The sequence below is a fragment of the Pseudochaenichthys georgianus genome, chromosome 20 (assembly GCF_902827115.2).
Source record: "Pseudochaenichthys georgianus chromosome 20, fPseGeo1.2, whole genome shotgun sequence".
NCBI classification, from domain to species: domain Eukaryota; kingdom Metazoa; phylum Chordata; class Actinopteri; order Perciformes; family Channichthyidae; genus Pseudochaenichthys; species Pseudochaenichthys georgianus.
In genome coordinates, this window is record NC_047522.1 from 22,944,635 (window position 1) to 22,961,770 (window position 17,136).

The 17,136-nt window shown below is 41.6% G+C and overlaps 1 protein-coding gene across 1 annotated transcript; it reads right to left on the reverse strand.

Annotated features, from left to right (window-relative positions):
* Positions 1-1,208: 1,208 nt before the first annotated feature.
* Positions 1,209-13,130, reverse strand: LOC117465682 (xin actin-binding repeat-containing protein 1-like). The gene is given in 10 exon segments (XM_034108647.1): positions 1,209-1,557; positions 1,559-4,395; positions 4,397-5,902; positions 6,244-6,291; positions 6,625-6,761; positions 9,406-9,484; positions 10,197-10,529; positions 12,297-12,378; positions 12,522-12,690; positions 13,047-13,130. Coding segments are annotated over 9 exon segments (5,247 nt in total). The 5' UTR covers positions 12,650-12,690; positions 13,047-13,130; the 3' UTR covers positions 1,209-1,460.
* Positions 13,131-17,136: the final 4,006 nt, after the last annotated feature.

Consider the following 17,136-nt stretch of genomic DNA (forward strand, 5'->3'; position numbering starts at 1 on the left):
TATTATACAGACATACAATTCCAATGCGTTTCGAATCTACATTCGCAACAAATAAATTAGTAAATGTTTGGATCTTTCTGCATACCCAGGATTTTAATGTCAAATGTACTTTTTGTATTCCTATTTGTCAAACCTATTTTTAATTAACACTGTGACCAAAAGAGAGAATTTTCCAAAAAGTTAACTGTGATTCGTTGTGGTAATTCTAAACTAAACAAACGGTAAACGATAAAAACTGATTGATTAAACCATTGAAGCAATTAGGCGGGTTATGCATCAACACATTATCACGATTATGAACACACACAGATTTAAACACTCGTTGGTGCCTCAAACGCATCGTCACGATTCTCCGTGTTCACCGTTAAATCAGCTGAGGAGAGAAACAGAACACACAGTTTTAAATGAAGGGATGCCACATTGATAACCATTTCCGAACAACAAAAGGAAATATATGGTACTCACTTTGTTTGAGTCTCTAAGCCTCCGACTCACTGGACACCGCGTCCGCAGAGTTTCTCAGAAGCCATCTGTTCTTGTGTGGAACGTGTCCGAAGCCTTCGTCGTAGTTTCCCTTTCTTCTGAACAGTTGTTGGTAGTGAAATATGCAGTAGAACTCCCCATGCAGTGGTGAGTAATTTTGCATGCTACAGTACAATAAGCAAAATTGTTTAGTTAAAGTTATGCTTCACTGTTCTGCTGTACCTTAAACCCCGATCCAAACGAAGCTGATTGGTCTTTGCTCAATTTATATGCGGTGGTGAAGCAACATTAAAACGGTTAATCATATATTTTAATTTGAATTGAATAGCCATATCTTAAGGTAGCTTATCGTGATACAGTCTTACAAGTATAATAAATAATATGTTTTACAGTTCAATAGTCTGCTATTCAGGCTAATGCCAAGTTCATCGATATTTCAATAACAATCAGTTTTGTAAATCATTAATAATTGTTGCAGTTGATTGATTTGTGTCGATTATGTCGGTATCTCACCTTAACTTTTTGTTGCACTGTTTACAACAGAAGCAAGTTTGGTGAAAAATGTATTTGTCTGCGGTAATTCTCTCCATCGGATAAACCGGCTTCGAACAGGCTGAACACGTCTCTCGACAAGCCGGGTGAAACTGATGAAAGAAATGACGTTGAGCTTTGTTAAAAACAAAAATACTTATAATAGGTAATCAAAAAAACAACAGACACAAAAGCATGAATGAAAACCAATGACTCGTCTTTAATTTGAAATGCAAATCAAAAACAGTTTTAAGATTACAAGAGACCAACACAAATCTCACCCATCAATAGAAACAAAGAGATATTTAGAAACATATCTTCACAAATAAAATGTACACAACAACTTTGTCAGAAAACGAATGAGGAAACGCATTCAATGGGTCACAAACTTCACTTTTCAACACATTTAAAGTTTTTAATCGATCGGCACCTAAACTTCTGGGTACTTATCGCTTCCTGTGGATATTGTTCCTAGCTAACCAGTGACAACAGTGGGACATTACAACCCACTTTCCAAATGGTTCAGTCCTCTCATAGTTGTTTGACGGTCTTCGAGCCCACGATACTTTTCCCCTCATGGTCAGTCTGCACCTCGAGGACACTCGTCTCTCGTTTAGGGTTGCTAGACGATTGTTTTTTACCTCCTTTTCTGGGGTCCTTCTTCCTGTTTTGAGCGGGGCTGTTGCACGTCACGGTTTTAGTCGACCTGAATCTCTCCTCTGTCTTTGGACTGCTCTGACATTTCGGGCAGATCGTGGTCTCAGGGGGAAGCAACTCTGCTTTCTCTGTGTTTGTAGCAGCTGATTGGATAGAGATGAAGACAGGAGAAGATGGAGGACTTGCTTGAAGTTTTGCGGACGCTCCTTCACCCTGACTAACTAGCAGATCTGAGTCTCCTTGTGCTGCCGTGGTAACCTGTGTCTGCAGTGGCTTTGTTCTGCTTGACTCAATGCTAATTTTGCTAATGCCACCAGACGATGGGGGCCCTTGATCAACAGCTAATGACTCTTTGAACAGGCGCGATAAACCAGCGATATCTGCGTCGGATTTCAAAGTAGAGACAGAATAAAGAGCCTTCTTAATCCTTTCCTCTATTTCCACAAGTCTTGCTAAAGTATGTTCTTTAAGAGTCGTGATCTCCTCACTGGCTCGTTCAAGATTTCCAAACACATGTGCCATTGAAGACTTGTTTTCGGTGTTGTTTTTCGTTAATGGCAGCTTTACTTCTTTGTTTCCTTTTCTCTTTTTCTTTTGTTTCTTTTTGCCGGGGATGCCGACCCACTCTGGTACGTCCTCGAACACTTTCCTTAAACAACTTACATCCACCTCGCTTGTGTCCTGTTCAATTTCTTCGACTCGACTGAGAATGCTCTGCAGTTCCTCCTGCTTTCGCAAGTTGTCAAAGATATCCATGGCTGCAGTCATATTCTCCGTCATGATCACATCCATGTGGACTGACAGACGCTGTCGACGTTCGACCTCTGTCTCAGTTCGTCCTTTCTTCTCCCTCATCTCGACTTTACCATCTTCTTTCTTTTCTTTCTCCTTCTTGCTGTCAGCCGTTTGTTGGCAGGTGTTTGGCTCACTGCAGGATGAACCAGGTACAGTTGGTTGTGGTTCCTCAGCAACATGTGCAAGAACTGAGGTGTTATTGCCAGACTGTTGTTTTTGTTTTTTGTTGTCCACCTGGGCATTTCTTTTTGGCTTTGCCGGAGCCTTCTTCCCTGAAGCTGCCTTCTCACCTTCAAATTTCTTACATGCTTCCTTAAAATCGACATGGCTTTCATCTGTTTCATTAATATTCTCTTTGATTGGGGAATCCTTGGGGCTTTTCTCTTCGTCCGTGACGTTTATCTCCTGTTGTCGCCTAATGTAATTCTCAGTTTCCAAGATAACGACTGAACCTTGAACTTGATGCCTCACTTCACTTTCCTCAGACATCGATATGGCTTCATCAAAAGGCTTTTTGCTTTCAGGATTCACTGAACCCGACTCTGCACAAACGTTAGCTTTGAACAGATCTTGCTTTTGTTCATCCTTACATGACACCAGTGCTTTGGGCAATGGTTGAGGAACTGTTTCTTCTACTTTTACAGTAATAGTTTGGGTTGCCTCAGGATTCTTTGTATCAGTTGACTGAATCTCTCCTTGTTTCACTTTCAAATGCTCAGGTTTGGGTGGGATGGCTGGTTTTGGAGCCACAAGTATTGTATTGCTTTTCTCTGAGACATCCCTTGTATCTGCTTTATCTTTGGGCTCTGCATGTGTAGATGTCCCCTGTTCTTTAGAGAGCTCTCGTCTCACTGGTGCTTGAGTTGGATCAGGGTCAGTCACGGGGCAAAGCTCCTCCTTAGTGGGGATTTGAACAGACCTTTGAGGTTTGGACACATTTCTGTATATCATGGCGTCTCTGAAATCTCCCCTGCTGACATTGATGTTGGATTTCTGCAGGGAGTCCAAAGCAGCTTGAAGTTTACCGTGAAAAACAACTTCCTCTTCCTCCTGCTGAGCCTCGATTGTTTCTGGAATATGTCCAGGCTCCATCGCAGCTTGCAAGTGTTGTTTCTGGAAGACTTCTTTTTGACCCATTTTGCGGCATGTCTCAGTAGTTTCTTCTTCAGAATGACTATCTTTATGGCATGTCTTTGTGTGAGGTAATTCTCCATCACCTGCTTTAATTGAGATGGGTTCTTGATAGTGAAGTCTCTGTTTTGATAGTGCTGAGTGATGCAAAGATTTGGCCTCGATTGTGGCCTGATGGAGGCTTTGCATTGCAGTTTGGAGCTCAGAAATCTCCTCGTTCATATCTACCACCTCGACTAATTCAGCCTGGTGGACCTGACCATCGTCCTGTAGGTTTGATCCCTTTGGTGCAACCGGAGAGTTACATACCTCAGGTGTTTTGACATCCATCTCCGTAGAGGACTGGCTCTTTCCAAGACCTGTGACTGCACAAGAAATGGGGGCACGGTTTTCCCACGCATTTGGTTTGGGCTGGATTGGTCTTTGATCTCCAGAGAACATGTTTTTAAGCCTCTTTATATCCACTGGGACCCATTCTGAAGCACTCTCCTCTGCTCCATCACCTCTCTGGTCATGATGCAGATCCATTCCTTGTTCAGCCACATTTTGACTTGGAGGGAGTTCTTGCTCGGTTGGCTCCGCCTGAAGAGTTTTCAAATACTCCAAATCACCCTTTTCGATACAACTCTTGAACAGTTTAACGTTCCCTTTTACTGTGATTTCGGGCCGCGTTGATCCTTGGTCTTTGGGAGTTTCTAGAAGGCCGCTCTTGGTTGATGCAACGAAACCTTTTTGTAGTTCTTGATTGTCGTTTTTTCTCACATCTCCTCTTTCCTGCTCTGGTTCACAATGCTCTGCGACCTTTTGGAGGACTGTAACTCTTCAAGTCGTCCACATCCAAATAATAGTAGAGGGAGTAGACTATGACTTTAGCCCCTCCGTCTGCATCCGTCTGCATTATCACTCCTTTCCGCAGAGAGTTATCTTGATTGAGAATATCCTCGACAAGCTGAGCCATGTTGGCGGTTTTAAACTCCGTGTCTTGGTTGGCACTGAAGTGATGATGCTGCACTGGTATCTTCACCAAAGTGGCCTCGATCTTTCCTTCCCTACCCTCCTTCAGATAAGTGATATGAGGCTTTAAGTTTGACCGTGGTAGCAACTGGAGTATGAAGTTTTGCGCACCACCTTCAGCCACCTCGTCGTATTTGATCTCAGGCCCATCTTCTGATAGAGTGAATTTGGCCTTTTTAGCTATCATCGTCTCCTTGACCTCAATGATTGAGCCATCTGAATGTATGGCATCAACTTGATAAAGGGATTTCAGGGTTTCCTTGATGTTCTCAACCTGCCACTCAATGTCATCCTTGTTCTGATTCCTGATTTGGTCAAATGGCATTGATTCAAACAGGTGAGCTCTGTCTTTGACATTAGCTTTCACCTGGTCCTGAATTTCCCCACCGTCCCGTGCGGGGCTTTGGTTTTGTGATGAACGCAGAAATGAATGTTCTATTTCTATATTTGTGGGGATGAATGGGTTGTTTTGGGAAAGAGCCGCACTGGTTTTGATGATTTTCTCTGGACCAAGGATGCTTCTCGTCTCATCACCAAAGGGTGTTTCACCAGTGGGAACCACATGGTCAGTGTTTTGGCCAATGATAGGATCACAAGGACCTTGTTTTTTAGGCTGATTGATCACATCAAGACTTTTGGTGTGTAGATTATCTTGTCTACGCATGTTAAACTCCTGTTTTTGGACTGCCCCTTTCTTATCTCCAGAAACTTTTCCTTGGCAGTTATTTCTGGGAAACGGTGCAGATGTGTTCACAGACTGACTCTCAAATCTCCTCCTGGTAGCCTGAACATCTATTCTTACCATGTCCTCCTCACTCTCTCTGTTTGGATCATGACTAGGTCTGATTGTTTCGTCAGTACAAGACCCGTCTTCATGCTCCTGAAACACAGCTGATGATTTACTGACGTCGCCTCGTTCCACTGTTCCCTCCGCTACGTACTTCTTGGGGATGTAAGGAGATACTTTGTTGGTACGGGCGCAGTTCTCAAATATCAAGCATCTAGACAGGACCTCTCCCTCGTATCCCGTTTCACCATCTGTCTCTAAACTCAAAACCTCAGCAAGCTCCTCGTCCACCACTCCATCCAGCGTCTTCAGCTCGGGGTGAGTGTGCTTCAGGAGCCTTTTCAGCTCGCATTTCGCCCGCTGTTGGTGTAGCTTTTCTTTAGAGAGTTGCAACGACATGGACTGTGTTAACTTGGCCCCAGAGACGTCTTCTGGCCCTTGCTGATGTCTCACTGAAGGAAGCGAAGGGATGTCATCTTTGCTTTGTTCGGAGTCTTCGGACATCTTAGAAGAACAGAGTAAAGGTCTCATCATTGAGTCCTTTGTATCAGATATGAGCCATCCAGTACAGAAATGATGCTCCAGGGTGCAGACATGCATTCAATGGTACCTCACTCATGCCAGTTGATATGCTTTCCACATGCCAGGTGTCAGTGGGTTAGCCGAACTCCAGAGCAACCAGCAAATGCAACCACATGATTAATACAATAATGTTGAGTTTATGGCATCCAATATTTATTTTTACGGGAATATTCATATCTCGGGAAAAGCTTTAATGTGTTTTTGCAACAATGAAAATCCATTACACACCATTATGCAAAATGTCCGGTCAAATCCCAGCTTACCTTGGTTCGCTGGACTCTTTTCCCCGACTGAGATGACTTATCTTGCTCCTTGTAGGAAACAGTAATACGTTCAAGTCAGGACACAAGATTTGTTTACAGATCAGTAATCATTGTATGACATATTTTAGCGTGACACCGTTTAGTGTGGTATATGACATCTGTAAAAGATAACAATCTGCAGTGTGTACAGATCTGCTGAGGGAGGTGCGCTCTCTGCAAGTTAAGTTAATGGATTATCATGAAACACAAAAAGATCTTTTCTGGAACCTATAATTAAAAATGTTAAAATGTATCTTCTCCTTTGCATGCTTCGTAATGCTCTTAAACATTTAGCTTAAGCTCAGAGACAAGTGAAAAGACAACGAGTAGGCGGGTGTTTACCGGTTTTGAAAGGCTGCGTGTTGAATCCTGAGGTACCACCTTCGACAGGTAGAGGGCGGACATGGCTTTGACCGAGACACACTTGCTTTGGATTACAGAGCTGTCCCTGAAATCTGCAATGGACCTCCTCTTTTCATCTGCAGAGACATCAGATCAACCTGTAACTATCATTACGGTTCCATTGCACATGTCGTAGTATTTCAATCAGCCAATGTGAAATAGGGAACATCTTGTTTTTCCACAATCTTATCAAAGGTTCAATAAGTATTTGCTTTTTACAGATGTGCCGTCAAAATCTTTACGTGGTATTTAGGTTAAAGGAGTTGTATATTTGTTTCGCTTTGTTTACTGGTTAATTTGAGCTTTTTAGGAGGCAGCTCAGCTATGTCAAAGTATTTCCAGATAGGGTCACAACATCATGTGACTTTTTCTGACATTGAAACAGAAATTAAACAAGTTACTCATTTTAAAAACACACACAGATGACACGCATCCATGTCAGCTAACCGTGTGTTATTGATAGTATTTTTTAAAGGTGACTAGTTATGACATTTAAAGCTGATATTGAACAGCTGCCATGTGTTGGAGCTATAAATGTCCCACTGGTGGTGGAGAAGGACAGATACCTGACTCCACTGACACAAATACTGGGGTTACACAGCCAGGCGAGTCACTACAGCTACACATGACTCGGCATTAAATAGTCAGAGTGAAAAATTGTGTCGAAGTTAAGATCGTAAATCCATAAATAGCTATCAATCAGGATAAAGGAGAAACGCTGTAAAATTAGAATAAAGACAACATTTAGGTAAACTTCTAGCAATATTAAAGTCTAAACCACCTTTATGTTCTACGATTTTAAAGTTTTTAATATATATAAATATGTTTTTTAAGGGTTTTAAAGGAGTATGCTTATTTCAAGAGCCTCTAAAAGGACATATTACATGCTAGTGGGATTATTTCTACTCATCAAAGACAGAGATTCTTCTATAGTCTTTACCATAGATGTCATTTACAGTGGAGAAATGACCCTGCAACTTTTTGAAATTGTACTTCTTAAAGCCTCAAACTAAAATGTTCAGAACAATTAAATATTGATGCCCATACTTCCAAGAAATGTGCACGCACTGATCAGCAATTTAACACATTCTTGATATAGCTTCTTCCTGTAAATCTCTGACATCAATCCTGATAGCAAGACCCCTCAGACACACATTGACGCACTTTGTTTCCACATTTAATCACAAATCAAATCCGTACTCACAGAAATCGAACGGTCCCTTATGTCCTGCCTGTCGTCTTATTCCCTTTCAGTCTTTGTGAATCTGTGAGGTCTGATTTCCTCTCGCTGTGTGTCTTCTAACTCTCAGTGTCTCCCTCTCTCCTCCCAGTAACAGCTGACCCTTCACCCTCCGTCACTTATTCATGTCTATTTCTGTCCTGTAGTGAAGTGGTCTGCTGTGCCCACACCAGGTTGAGTCAATCACTGCTTCCTGCGCTTCTCTCCCTCTCAGTTTCACCTTCCTTTCATTCCCACAGCCTCGACCTGAGTCACGGGCCTCGAACGGCGAAGGCGGCTTTCCAGGGAATCTTTCAGGTGCATAGATCAAGTCTGAAATGTGACTTGCATCACAGCAGCTCCATGTGTAACATCAACATGGACAAATATCCAGACACAATGCATGAAAAACAAACAACAGACATTTAACATAACATCACAATCACTGAGAGAAGCATTCACTGTGAGGAGTGACTGATGCGTGCTTCAGTCTGACTTTGCATGACGCTATTCTGTTGTTGTGTGCATATTGAAAACTAAACATCTTTTGGTACTTCTTTATTTTAAGGGTCAGAAATTCACTTTTTCCATTTCCTTGGATGCTAAATGAAGAGCTATACTGTATGTGTTCGTTGGTGTCAATTAAACATGATCTTTCTCAAAAAGCAGCTTCATTACTATACGATACAGTATTTATTATCATTATAGTATTACTATTTCGGCGATTAGATAAAATATAAATTATATTCGATGCAACTTTAGTTACATTTCCATGACTTTTCCAAAACTTTGGGGAAAATATTGTTCTCTATAACTTTTCCAGGGCCTGGAATTAGCATTTTGACTTTTCCAGGTTTTTATTGACCGTAAGAACCCTGGTTAATTATTCATTTGTATCTGAAGGTAAGTTTAAAGGTGGGGTAGGTAAGTTTGAGAAACCGGCTCGAGATCGCTAGAATTTGAAAATACACAACCGGAGGAAATCTGCCACTTCCTCACAGAGCCCCTCCTCCAACACACACGAACGCGCACATGACCAATGAGGGCACGAGATAAGATTGTGCCCCGATGGAAGGCTGACAGGCAGGTAGGCCATAAAAAAGTTGTACTTTTTACAGTATTACGGCTTCTACAGATGACATTTTTTTATGGATTTTCTGTCAAAGCACTTCAGATATTCATTGCTATCGGGATGTTAAGAGCATTCCATGGAATATAACAAAAAGTGTATCTCGAGCCGGTTTCTGAAACTTACCTACCCCACCTTTAAGGCAGTGATGCCAGTTTCCTTACAACCTCTTCTTATCAACTGGTCTTTGTGTTTATATGGTCTTTATATCTGGGCTTTTATAACGTAGTTTTTCCTGTGTTTTTCAGCCAAACCATAAAAAGTTAGATTTAATTAGATTCAGTGACCTTTAAAATGCTTTCCTGTGCGCTGAAGTAAACGATGCTCAGGTTAATCTGACAGCACACTCTATTGAACGTCGTCTGGTACTCACCATCCTGAGAGGCTGCAATTCTCTCAAAATCTATCCCCCCGATTGTTTTCCTCCTCTCCGCCCGGGTCCGATCCACCACCTAGAGACAGGAAATTAACTCTCATTGCAAGTAAGCAGTCTCTCTGTGTGACAATTATTTTTCTTAAGAGGTGTCATGATGGCCCCCCCACTGACACTTTACCTCGGCCACATCATAGACTTTAACGCAGTGTTTCTCAAACTTTTTCATACCAAGGACACTTAACCAATAAAAAAACACTCGCGGACCACCTAACTCCACAAATATCCCAAAACACATCGTTTTTCTAGAACAGATTATAAATCGCCTGCAAATGGTACAAACAAGTGACAACATGTGTGACGAAGGTGTTGCCCTGGGCTTTATCATGCAATAGAAAGTGAAACTTAAGCTCGTTCCATTGCGGAGATATTCCCGCGAGAGTGCGGAAAACTTAAATGTATTTATTTATTTCAAATGTGAAATGTTACCAATATACTCACGGACGGTGAGTACCACACGTGAGTACCACACTTTGAGAAGCACTGCTTTAATGCACACAATGTACAACAATATCTGTTTTTTTTATTACTGCCGATTTGTGTTCCATATTTTATTCCATTTCTATGTAAATACTTTTATATTTTACTATATTTTTTATTATTTTTATAGTTCTCTATCTGTGTGTTTATTTATTTTTTAAACGTTATGTACTGTATGCACCACGGCACCAAGTCAAATTCCTCGTACGTGTCAATAAACCTGTTTCTGATAATAACAAAAGGCAGATTACCTTTCGAGTCACATGATCAGTTCTAGCATTCTTTCTTGGAGCAGGTTCCTCTCCTTCGTCCCCCTCTCCGTTCAGCATGGGCTTGATGTCTGCAGCCTTGTGAGATGAAGTGAGACTCGCTGCTCTGGGACTCCTCACCTTGTTCTGAGTGGCTCCCCTGGACTCGAACAGAGCCTTCAGGGCCCCGATGGAGCCGGCGCTGCTCTGGAGGCTCCCCACTGACTTACTGCGGGTCAAATTGGATTTGTCTCCTCGAGGCAGCCCCCTCGCGTCATTCCTCTTCATCGGAGACTCCAGGTGAGTCTCGTTGCTCTTCAGAATAGAGGGTTTGATCTGGCGCGGATACAAAAAAACATGCTTTCATGCAGCTGTGTTTATTATTTTTTAAAGGTCCCCTATTATACTGTTTTTCAATATATCACAGGTCTCAGATACATACAGAACCTGTCTCTGATTGGCTGAAACACCAAACAGATGATTGCAGCATTACCCAGAATCCCCTCTGTTTCAGCCCTGTTTCCAAAGTGCTGATTCTCTGTCTGTTACTTTAGATGAAAACAAGGAGCCCCTCCCCCCACGCCCCTCTGAGAGACATTTGGTTACAAATAACTCAATGGTGCTCTAGGAGGAGATTCAGGTGATAAGGGGGGGGGGGGGGGGGTTACCTTGGTTGCTGATTGGCTAATGGTTACCAAGCCAACACATCGTTATGACATCATCAAGTGACCAAAATCTGATCAGCTCATTTTCAGACAGGTTTTTATAGAAATGGATCAAAGAGAGAGAGAATCTTTGTTCCTGAAACTTTCAGAGTCTCTTTCCACAGAGGGGACACATGTTGAGAAGAGACATGAAGAAGAGGGGACACATGTTGATGTAGAAGAGACATGAAGAAGAGGGGACACATGTTGATGTAGAAGAGACATGGAGAAGAGGGGACACATGTTGATGTAGAAGAAACATGGAGAAGAGGGGACACATGTTGATGTAGAAGAGACATGGAGAAGAGGGGACACATGTTGATGTAGAAGAGACGTGAAGAAGAGGGGACACGTGTTGATGTAGAAGAGACATGGAGAAGAGGGGACACGTGTTGATGTAGAAGAGACATGAAGAAGATGGGACACATGTTGATGTAGAAGAGACATGAAGAAGAGGGGACACATGTTGATGTAGAAGAGACATGGAGAAGAGGGGACACATGTTGATGTAGAAGAGACATGAAGAAGAGGGGACACGTGTTGATGTAGAAGAGACATGGAGAAGAGGGGACACGTGTTGATGTAGAAGAGACATGGAGAAGAGGGGACACAGTGTTGATGTAGAAGAGACATGAAGAAGAGGGGACACGTGTTGATGTAGAAGAGACATGGAGAAGAGGGGACACGTGTTGATGTAGAAGAGACATGAAGAAGAGGGGACACATGTTGATGTAGAAGAGACATGAAGAAGAGGGGACACATGGTGATGTAGAAGAGACGTGAAGAAGAGGGGACACATGTTGATGTAGAAGAGACATGAAGAAGAGGGGACACATGTTGATGTAGAAGAGACATGGAGAAGAGGGGACACGTGTTGATGTAGAAGAGACATGGAGAAGAGGGGACACATGTTGATGTAGAAGAGACATGAAGAAGATGGGACACATGTTGATGTAGAAGAGACGTGAAGAAGAGGGGACACATGGTGATGTAGAAGAGACATGAAGAAGAGGGGACACATGTTGATGTAGAAGAGACATGAAGAAGAGGGGACACATGTTGATGTAGAAGAGACATGAGGAAGAGGGGACACATGTTGATGTAGAAGAGACATGAAGAAGAGGGGACACGTGTTGATGTAGAAGAGACATGAAGAAGAGGGTACACATGTTGATGTAGAAGAGACATGGAGAAGAGGGGACACATGTTGATGTAGAAGAGACATGAAGAAGAGGGGACACATGTTGATGTAGAAGAGACATGAAGAAGAGGGGACACATGTTGATGTAGAAGAGACATGGAGAAGAGGGGACACATGTTGATGTAGAAGAGACATGAAGAAGAGGATCTTGCATAATAGGTGACCTTCAAATGTGATGTTGCATTGTGTTGGAGTTACCTCTTTGAGCCCCGTCTTTGCGTCATCATTATTCACTGGAGTTTCTGGATTGGATGCACTTACTTCCACGGTAGTTTGATATCTATATTTAAAAGACATTAATCCATCAGGGATTTTAACCTTTGTAGACCATTTACATGCACACAAACATGACAGGGCCCCTTTAAGATACAGGAAGTAGAGGGGGTGTTTCTTGGGCACAGATGTAGAGTGATGTTTCTTCACCTGGACACTAGCTGGGACACAGATGCTATCCTCTCCCTCAGCCTCCCCTCTGTCCGGGTGGGCTTGTCACATGACGAGGAGACGCTCCTCAGTGATTGGGTGCGCCGCAGGTTGCTCTTCCAGTCCATGACAAATCACGTCAGCGCAGCACTCACAGCTTCATCGCCTACTACGAGAGACAGATTGTATTCAAACTACTCCATTACAACGACCTGTACATCTGAGTATCAAAACATGCAAGTATTACTTTGGCTACTGTCCTCATCAAATGCAATGCAAATAAATGCAGGATTAAATAAAGGTCAATAAGATGTTTGACGTAATACGACTTAAAGCCCGGCAATAGATCTGTTTTGACACCTTTGAACGCCAATAATGCAGACAGCAATTAATAAGTTTATTGCACTGTACAAAGATTTTAAAGATGTCATTCAATCAAAACAGCCTTGCAAACGAGTGAACTAAATCTTAAGATAAAATACGTATGTTTTGAGCTATAAAGAAGATTTAGAGTCGGTTTGTTACCTTGCAGCCGTCAGTCGGTGTCTGCTCTCTGCGAAGATTAGAAACTCTTCCGCGATCATCACAAGACCTGCGAAGCATTTCAGAGCAAAGTCCTTTTTCTTCCTCATTACCACAGGCGGTGTAAAATGATCTATGAGAAGGATACACACCCTCAAAGCAATCGACCCACTGTGCATCTGCTGCTTTCATCTGGGGTTACAGAAGCTGCACAACTCAAAATAGTTGTATTCAACATTTTAATTTGTATTTAGCACATTTTGTCCTGAGTCTTTAGGAGATTCCTCGATGTTTGATATCAGGTCCGACCCCCAAAGCTCAGATGCAATAATGTGATCTTCAAGCATGACATCACCCATTATATTGAAATAAAATGAACTTCATTTTGAGGGGTGCATTACAGCAGCAAAGAGCAGGACAGAGACAATAAAACAACAAATATGATAATATGCAGCTGTTTTTGCTTTGTCAGCATTTTGTGTGGGCTGGGTTTTGACGGTCACTGATTAACACAGACCCTCAGGTTACAGATTTACAGTGCAATACAGTGGCATGTCAGCATTTTAAATGTACAAGTCGAGCAATCCACAAAAGACGAGTGGGAGAGAAACACCCTCTGGAGGAAACTGGAGGATTTTAGTGTTTTAGTACTGCTTCCACCTCTTTAGAAAGCAACCCTAAATAACTGTCAAGCTTGTTAAGGGCAGAGGAAAGCTCGGACGTGACAGTTTTGTTAAAACTGTGCAGGTTGTCAATGTTAATTATTTTGGAAACTAGTCATTGATATAAATACAATAGGCAATAAAAGCAGTCACAAAAGGGAATTCATTTACAAATAATTTATAATTATGAATGTAATACGTACTATAAAACAAAGTCTTGTAAAAAAGATTACAATGTGTATGTTCTTTAAAAGGGTTAAAAACAGTCGTGTCAAAGAGGTGAAACTCGTTCAAAATTGTTCATCCATTATCTGTTACATCTGTTTTTTGGAGACACTGGTGATTGATTAGTCATGCCTGCCGAGGCCACGATGCCTCATTGAAGCTGACGGAGAGAAAGCATCATGTCCGAGCGTCTTCATTGATATCTCCCCTTTCAGGTAGGAAAGGAAACGTAGTATTAATGTTCGCGAACTTTGAAATAAGTGTGCAAAAACGATTGTTTGTATTTGTATTAACATGCTGACTGAATGTCAAGTGTTGTGTTTTTAGCTTTTATGATTATGAATGGCTCGACATTGTTAAGCAGCTAGCTAAACTCCGTTTCCTCAGTGGCAGGCACGGAGCGGCACGTGACCAGTTTACGTTCAAGATACAGTTTACAGAGTATGGTATATAAGTGCATATATTGTTAATGTTGATGTGTGTGTGTAAATTAAATAATGGTGTTTATTTCGTAACTGTATAGAATAAGTTCCAAGAACTGAAAAAAGAGACAACATGTGACGTATGGTTTATATGATATTTCTGCTAGAGAGAGAGAGAGAGAGAGAGAGAGAGAGAGAGAGAGAGTTACGGTTGTATAAGCTAAATAAACAAGAAACAATTAATAAAAGAAGCTTGTTCAGGACAGAGCAATGTGTTCAAATGGATTGTTTAATTAATTCAAAGGAACACTAGACTAGATTTACGTGATACAAGTTGCTCACTCTTGCAGCCGTATTCATGATAGCACGAGAGTTCAAGGACACTCCAGAGTGGATTCAACATTTCATCTGTGTGCTTTTGATGAATAACGTGTATTTGTGAAGTATAGCACTTCACTAATAAAACACAGCTACCAGAAATAACGAGTAAATCTGGCCGGCTTTATTAGAAGCACCACAAGAAAGAGAAGATGTGTAATGTCATGGTTAGCGCGACCCTCTTTCAAGTGAGCGCGCGCTTCATTAAGAACAGCCGGGAAACACCAGTGAAATGCCACCATTATTTTTTACTGCTTCTTTAAAAGGCCTTAAATTAGATTCATCTGTCTGGTAGTCGCGGAGGGGAGGAAGTCCGTCTCCACCCAGGAAGAGCTGCTGACCCTCAGGGATCAGGTGACATCGGGAGGAAGTGAGTGTTCCCCTCGTGCATCACCTCAGAAATGTGTTCGCTGCTGCAGCTCCTTTGCAGGGCAACATATAAAGTGCATATAATTACACATTACTCATCATGGCATGTCGCTTTATGAGGCTTTAATTACAGTTGGAGGGTTGTACAAGTGCTCAGATGTTATATGTAAGTAAAAGTAATAATACCGCAGTGTAGAAATACTCTAAAAGTCCTGCAAGCATTAGCAACAAAATATACTTCTGTACTTATTATCCAAGGTGTCCATTTTCGGAATAACTTATATTATATACCTGGTTTAAAATAAGTGCTGCTATAATGTGTCTATCATCTTAATTTTGCAGCTGTTAAAGGTCACGAGACACCGCGGAACCCAGCCCGAAACACACACACACCCGCGGCAGCCTGGCTGAGAGTTTGTGTGTAACAACCAGAAAAGCATGACATGGGACCTTTAAAGGATAAGAAAACATTAAAACTGCCAGTTATCTTCATCCAAAATAGCACATCATAGTTAATTGAATTTGTATTAATAATATAAACCTGAAAAAGGAACTAATGTTGTCAAATGTATGTAAAAAAAAGTACATTATTTGCAGCCAAGATTTACTAGAGTCAATGTATAAAGTAGCGTGGAAATACTCAAGTAAAGGTAATGTACCTCAACATGTACAGTACAGTAAATGTACTTTCCACCACTGGTTTGTACTGCATACATGTAGTAAAATCACAGATCATAAATAAATATGTGTGTGTGATATAGGGGATTTAGAAAACAGTGCCATCTTGTGGTGACATGTACGTACTACAGTACACCTTAGAGGACTATAGGATTCATTGCAGTGACTAAAAACACACATTTTATTAAAGAGTTTAAACAATATTGGCATTAAATAAATGTATCACTGACACCTGTTTGATCTGTTCTGTAAAGTATTGTTAGAAGAATCTCACTCGTCCCCGGCTTGAGCTTCAATCTCAGGATCCATGTATTTGTGATCCTCTCCAGAATGGAAGTAGTCATCACATACTGTAGGCAAGGCAAGGCAATTTATATAGCACTTTTCAGCACGTGGCGATTCAAAGTGCTTTACAGATTAAAATCAAAAGACATTTAAGAACAAATACAGAATACATACATTATTAAAAAGGCATTTAAAAACAGGCATAATAAGCAAAGGTAATAAATTAAATAATAAACACAGCAGGTACAGAATACATGACTGAAAGGCGTACTGTCGTGTGAGGTAGGTGCGTTTTTAGTCGGGATTTAAAAATAGGAAGTGTTTCGTGCACGATGTGGGCAGATTGTTCCAGATTGTTGGGGCATAATAACTAAAAGCTGCTTTTCCAGGTTTAGTGGTTACTCTCGGAACAGAGAGCAGACCTGAGACTCCTGGATGCTTCATAGTGATGGAGGAGGTCGTCTATACACCTCGGTCCTAAGCCATTAAGTAAAAACTAGCAGTAGTATTTTAAAACCAGTTCTTTGGCCGACTGGAAGCCAGTGTAATGAACCGGACTGACTCTGGTGTCAGTGAGGACTCGAGCAGCAGCGTTCTGAGAGATGTTTTAGTGAGTCCTGTGAAGACACTATTGCAGTCGTCGAGTCTACTGAAAATAAAAGCATGGACAAGTTTTTTAAATCCTGTTGCAACATTAGTTTTTGAATCCTTGATATATTCTTCAGGTGGTAATAAGCAGACCTAATGACTGTTATAATGTAACTGTTAACATCCAGGTCTGAGTCCTTCACTACACCCAGATGTCTTGCTTTGTGAGTTACTTTGTAGTCTGCCGGCTGAAGCTCTGCCGTTACTTTTAATCGGTCCTTCTTTGCTCCAAAAACAATTATCTCAGTTTCTCTATTTGATACAGAGCATCAGCTAGTTCCTGAGCAGTGTCCTTCACATGCTGATATCAAGAGAGGGAGTCACACAGTCACAAGATGGAGGAATAGAAAGCAGTGTTCAATGTTTACTTCAGATTAGCTCCACGTCAGAAATGAGCATGCTTGATGTCTCTCTCCATAGAGGCTG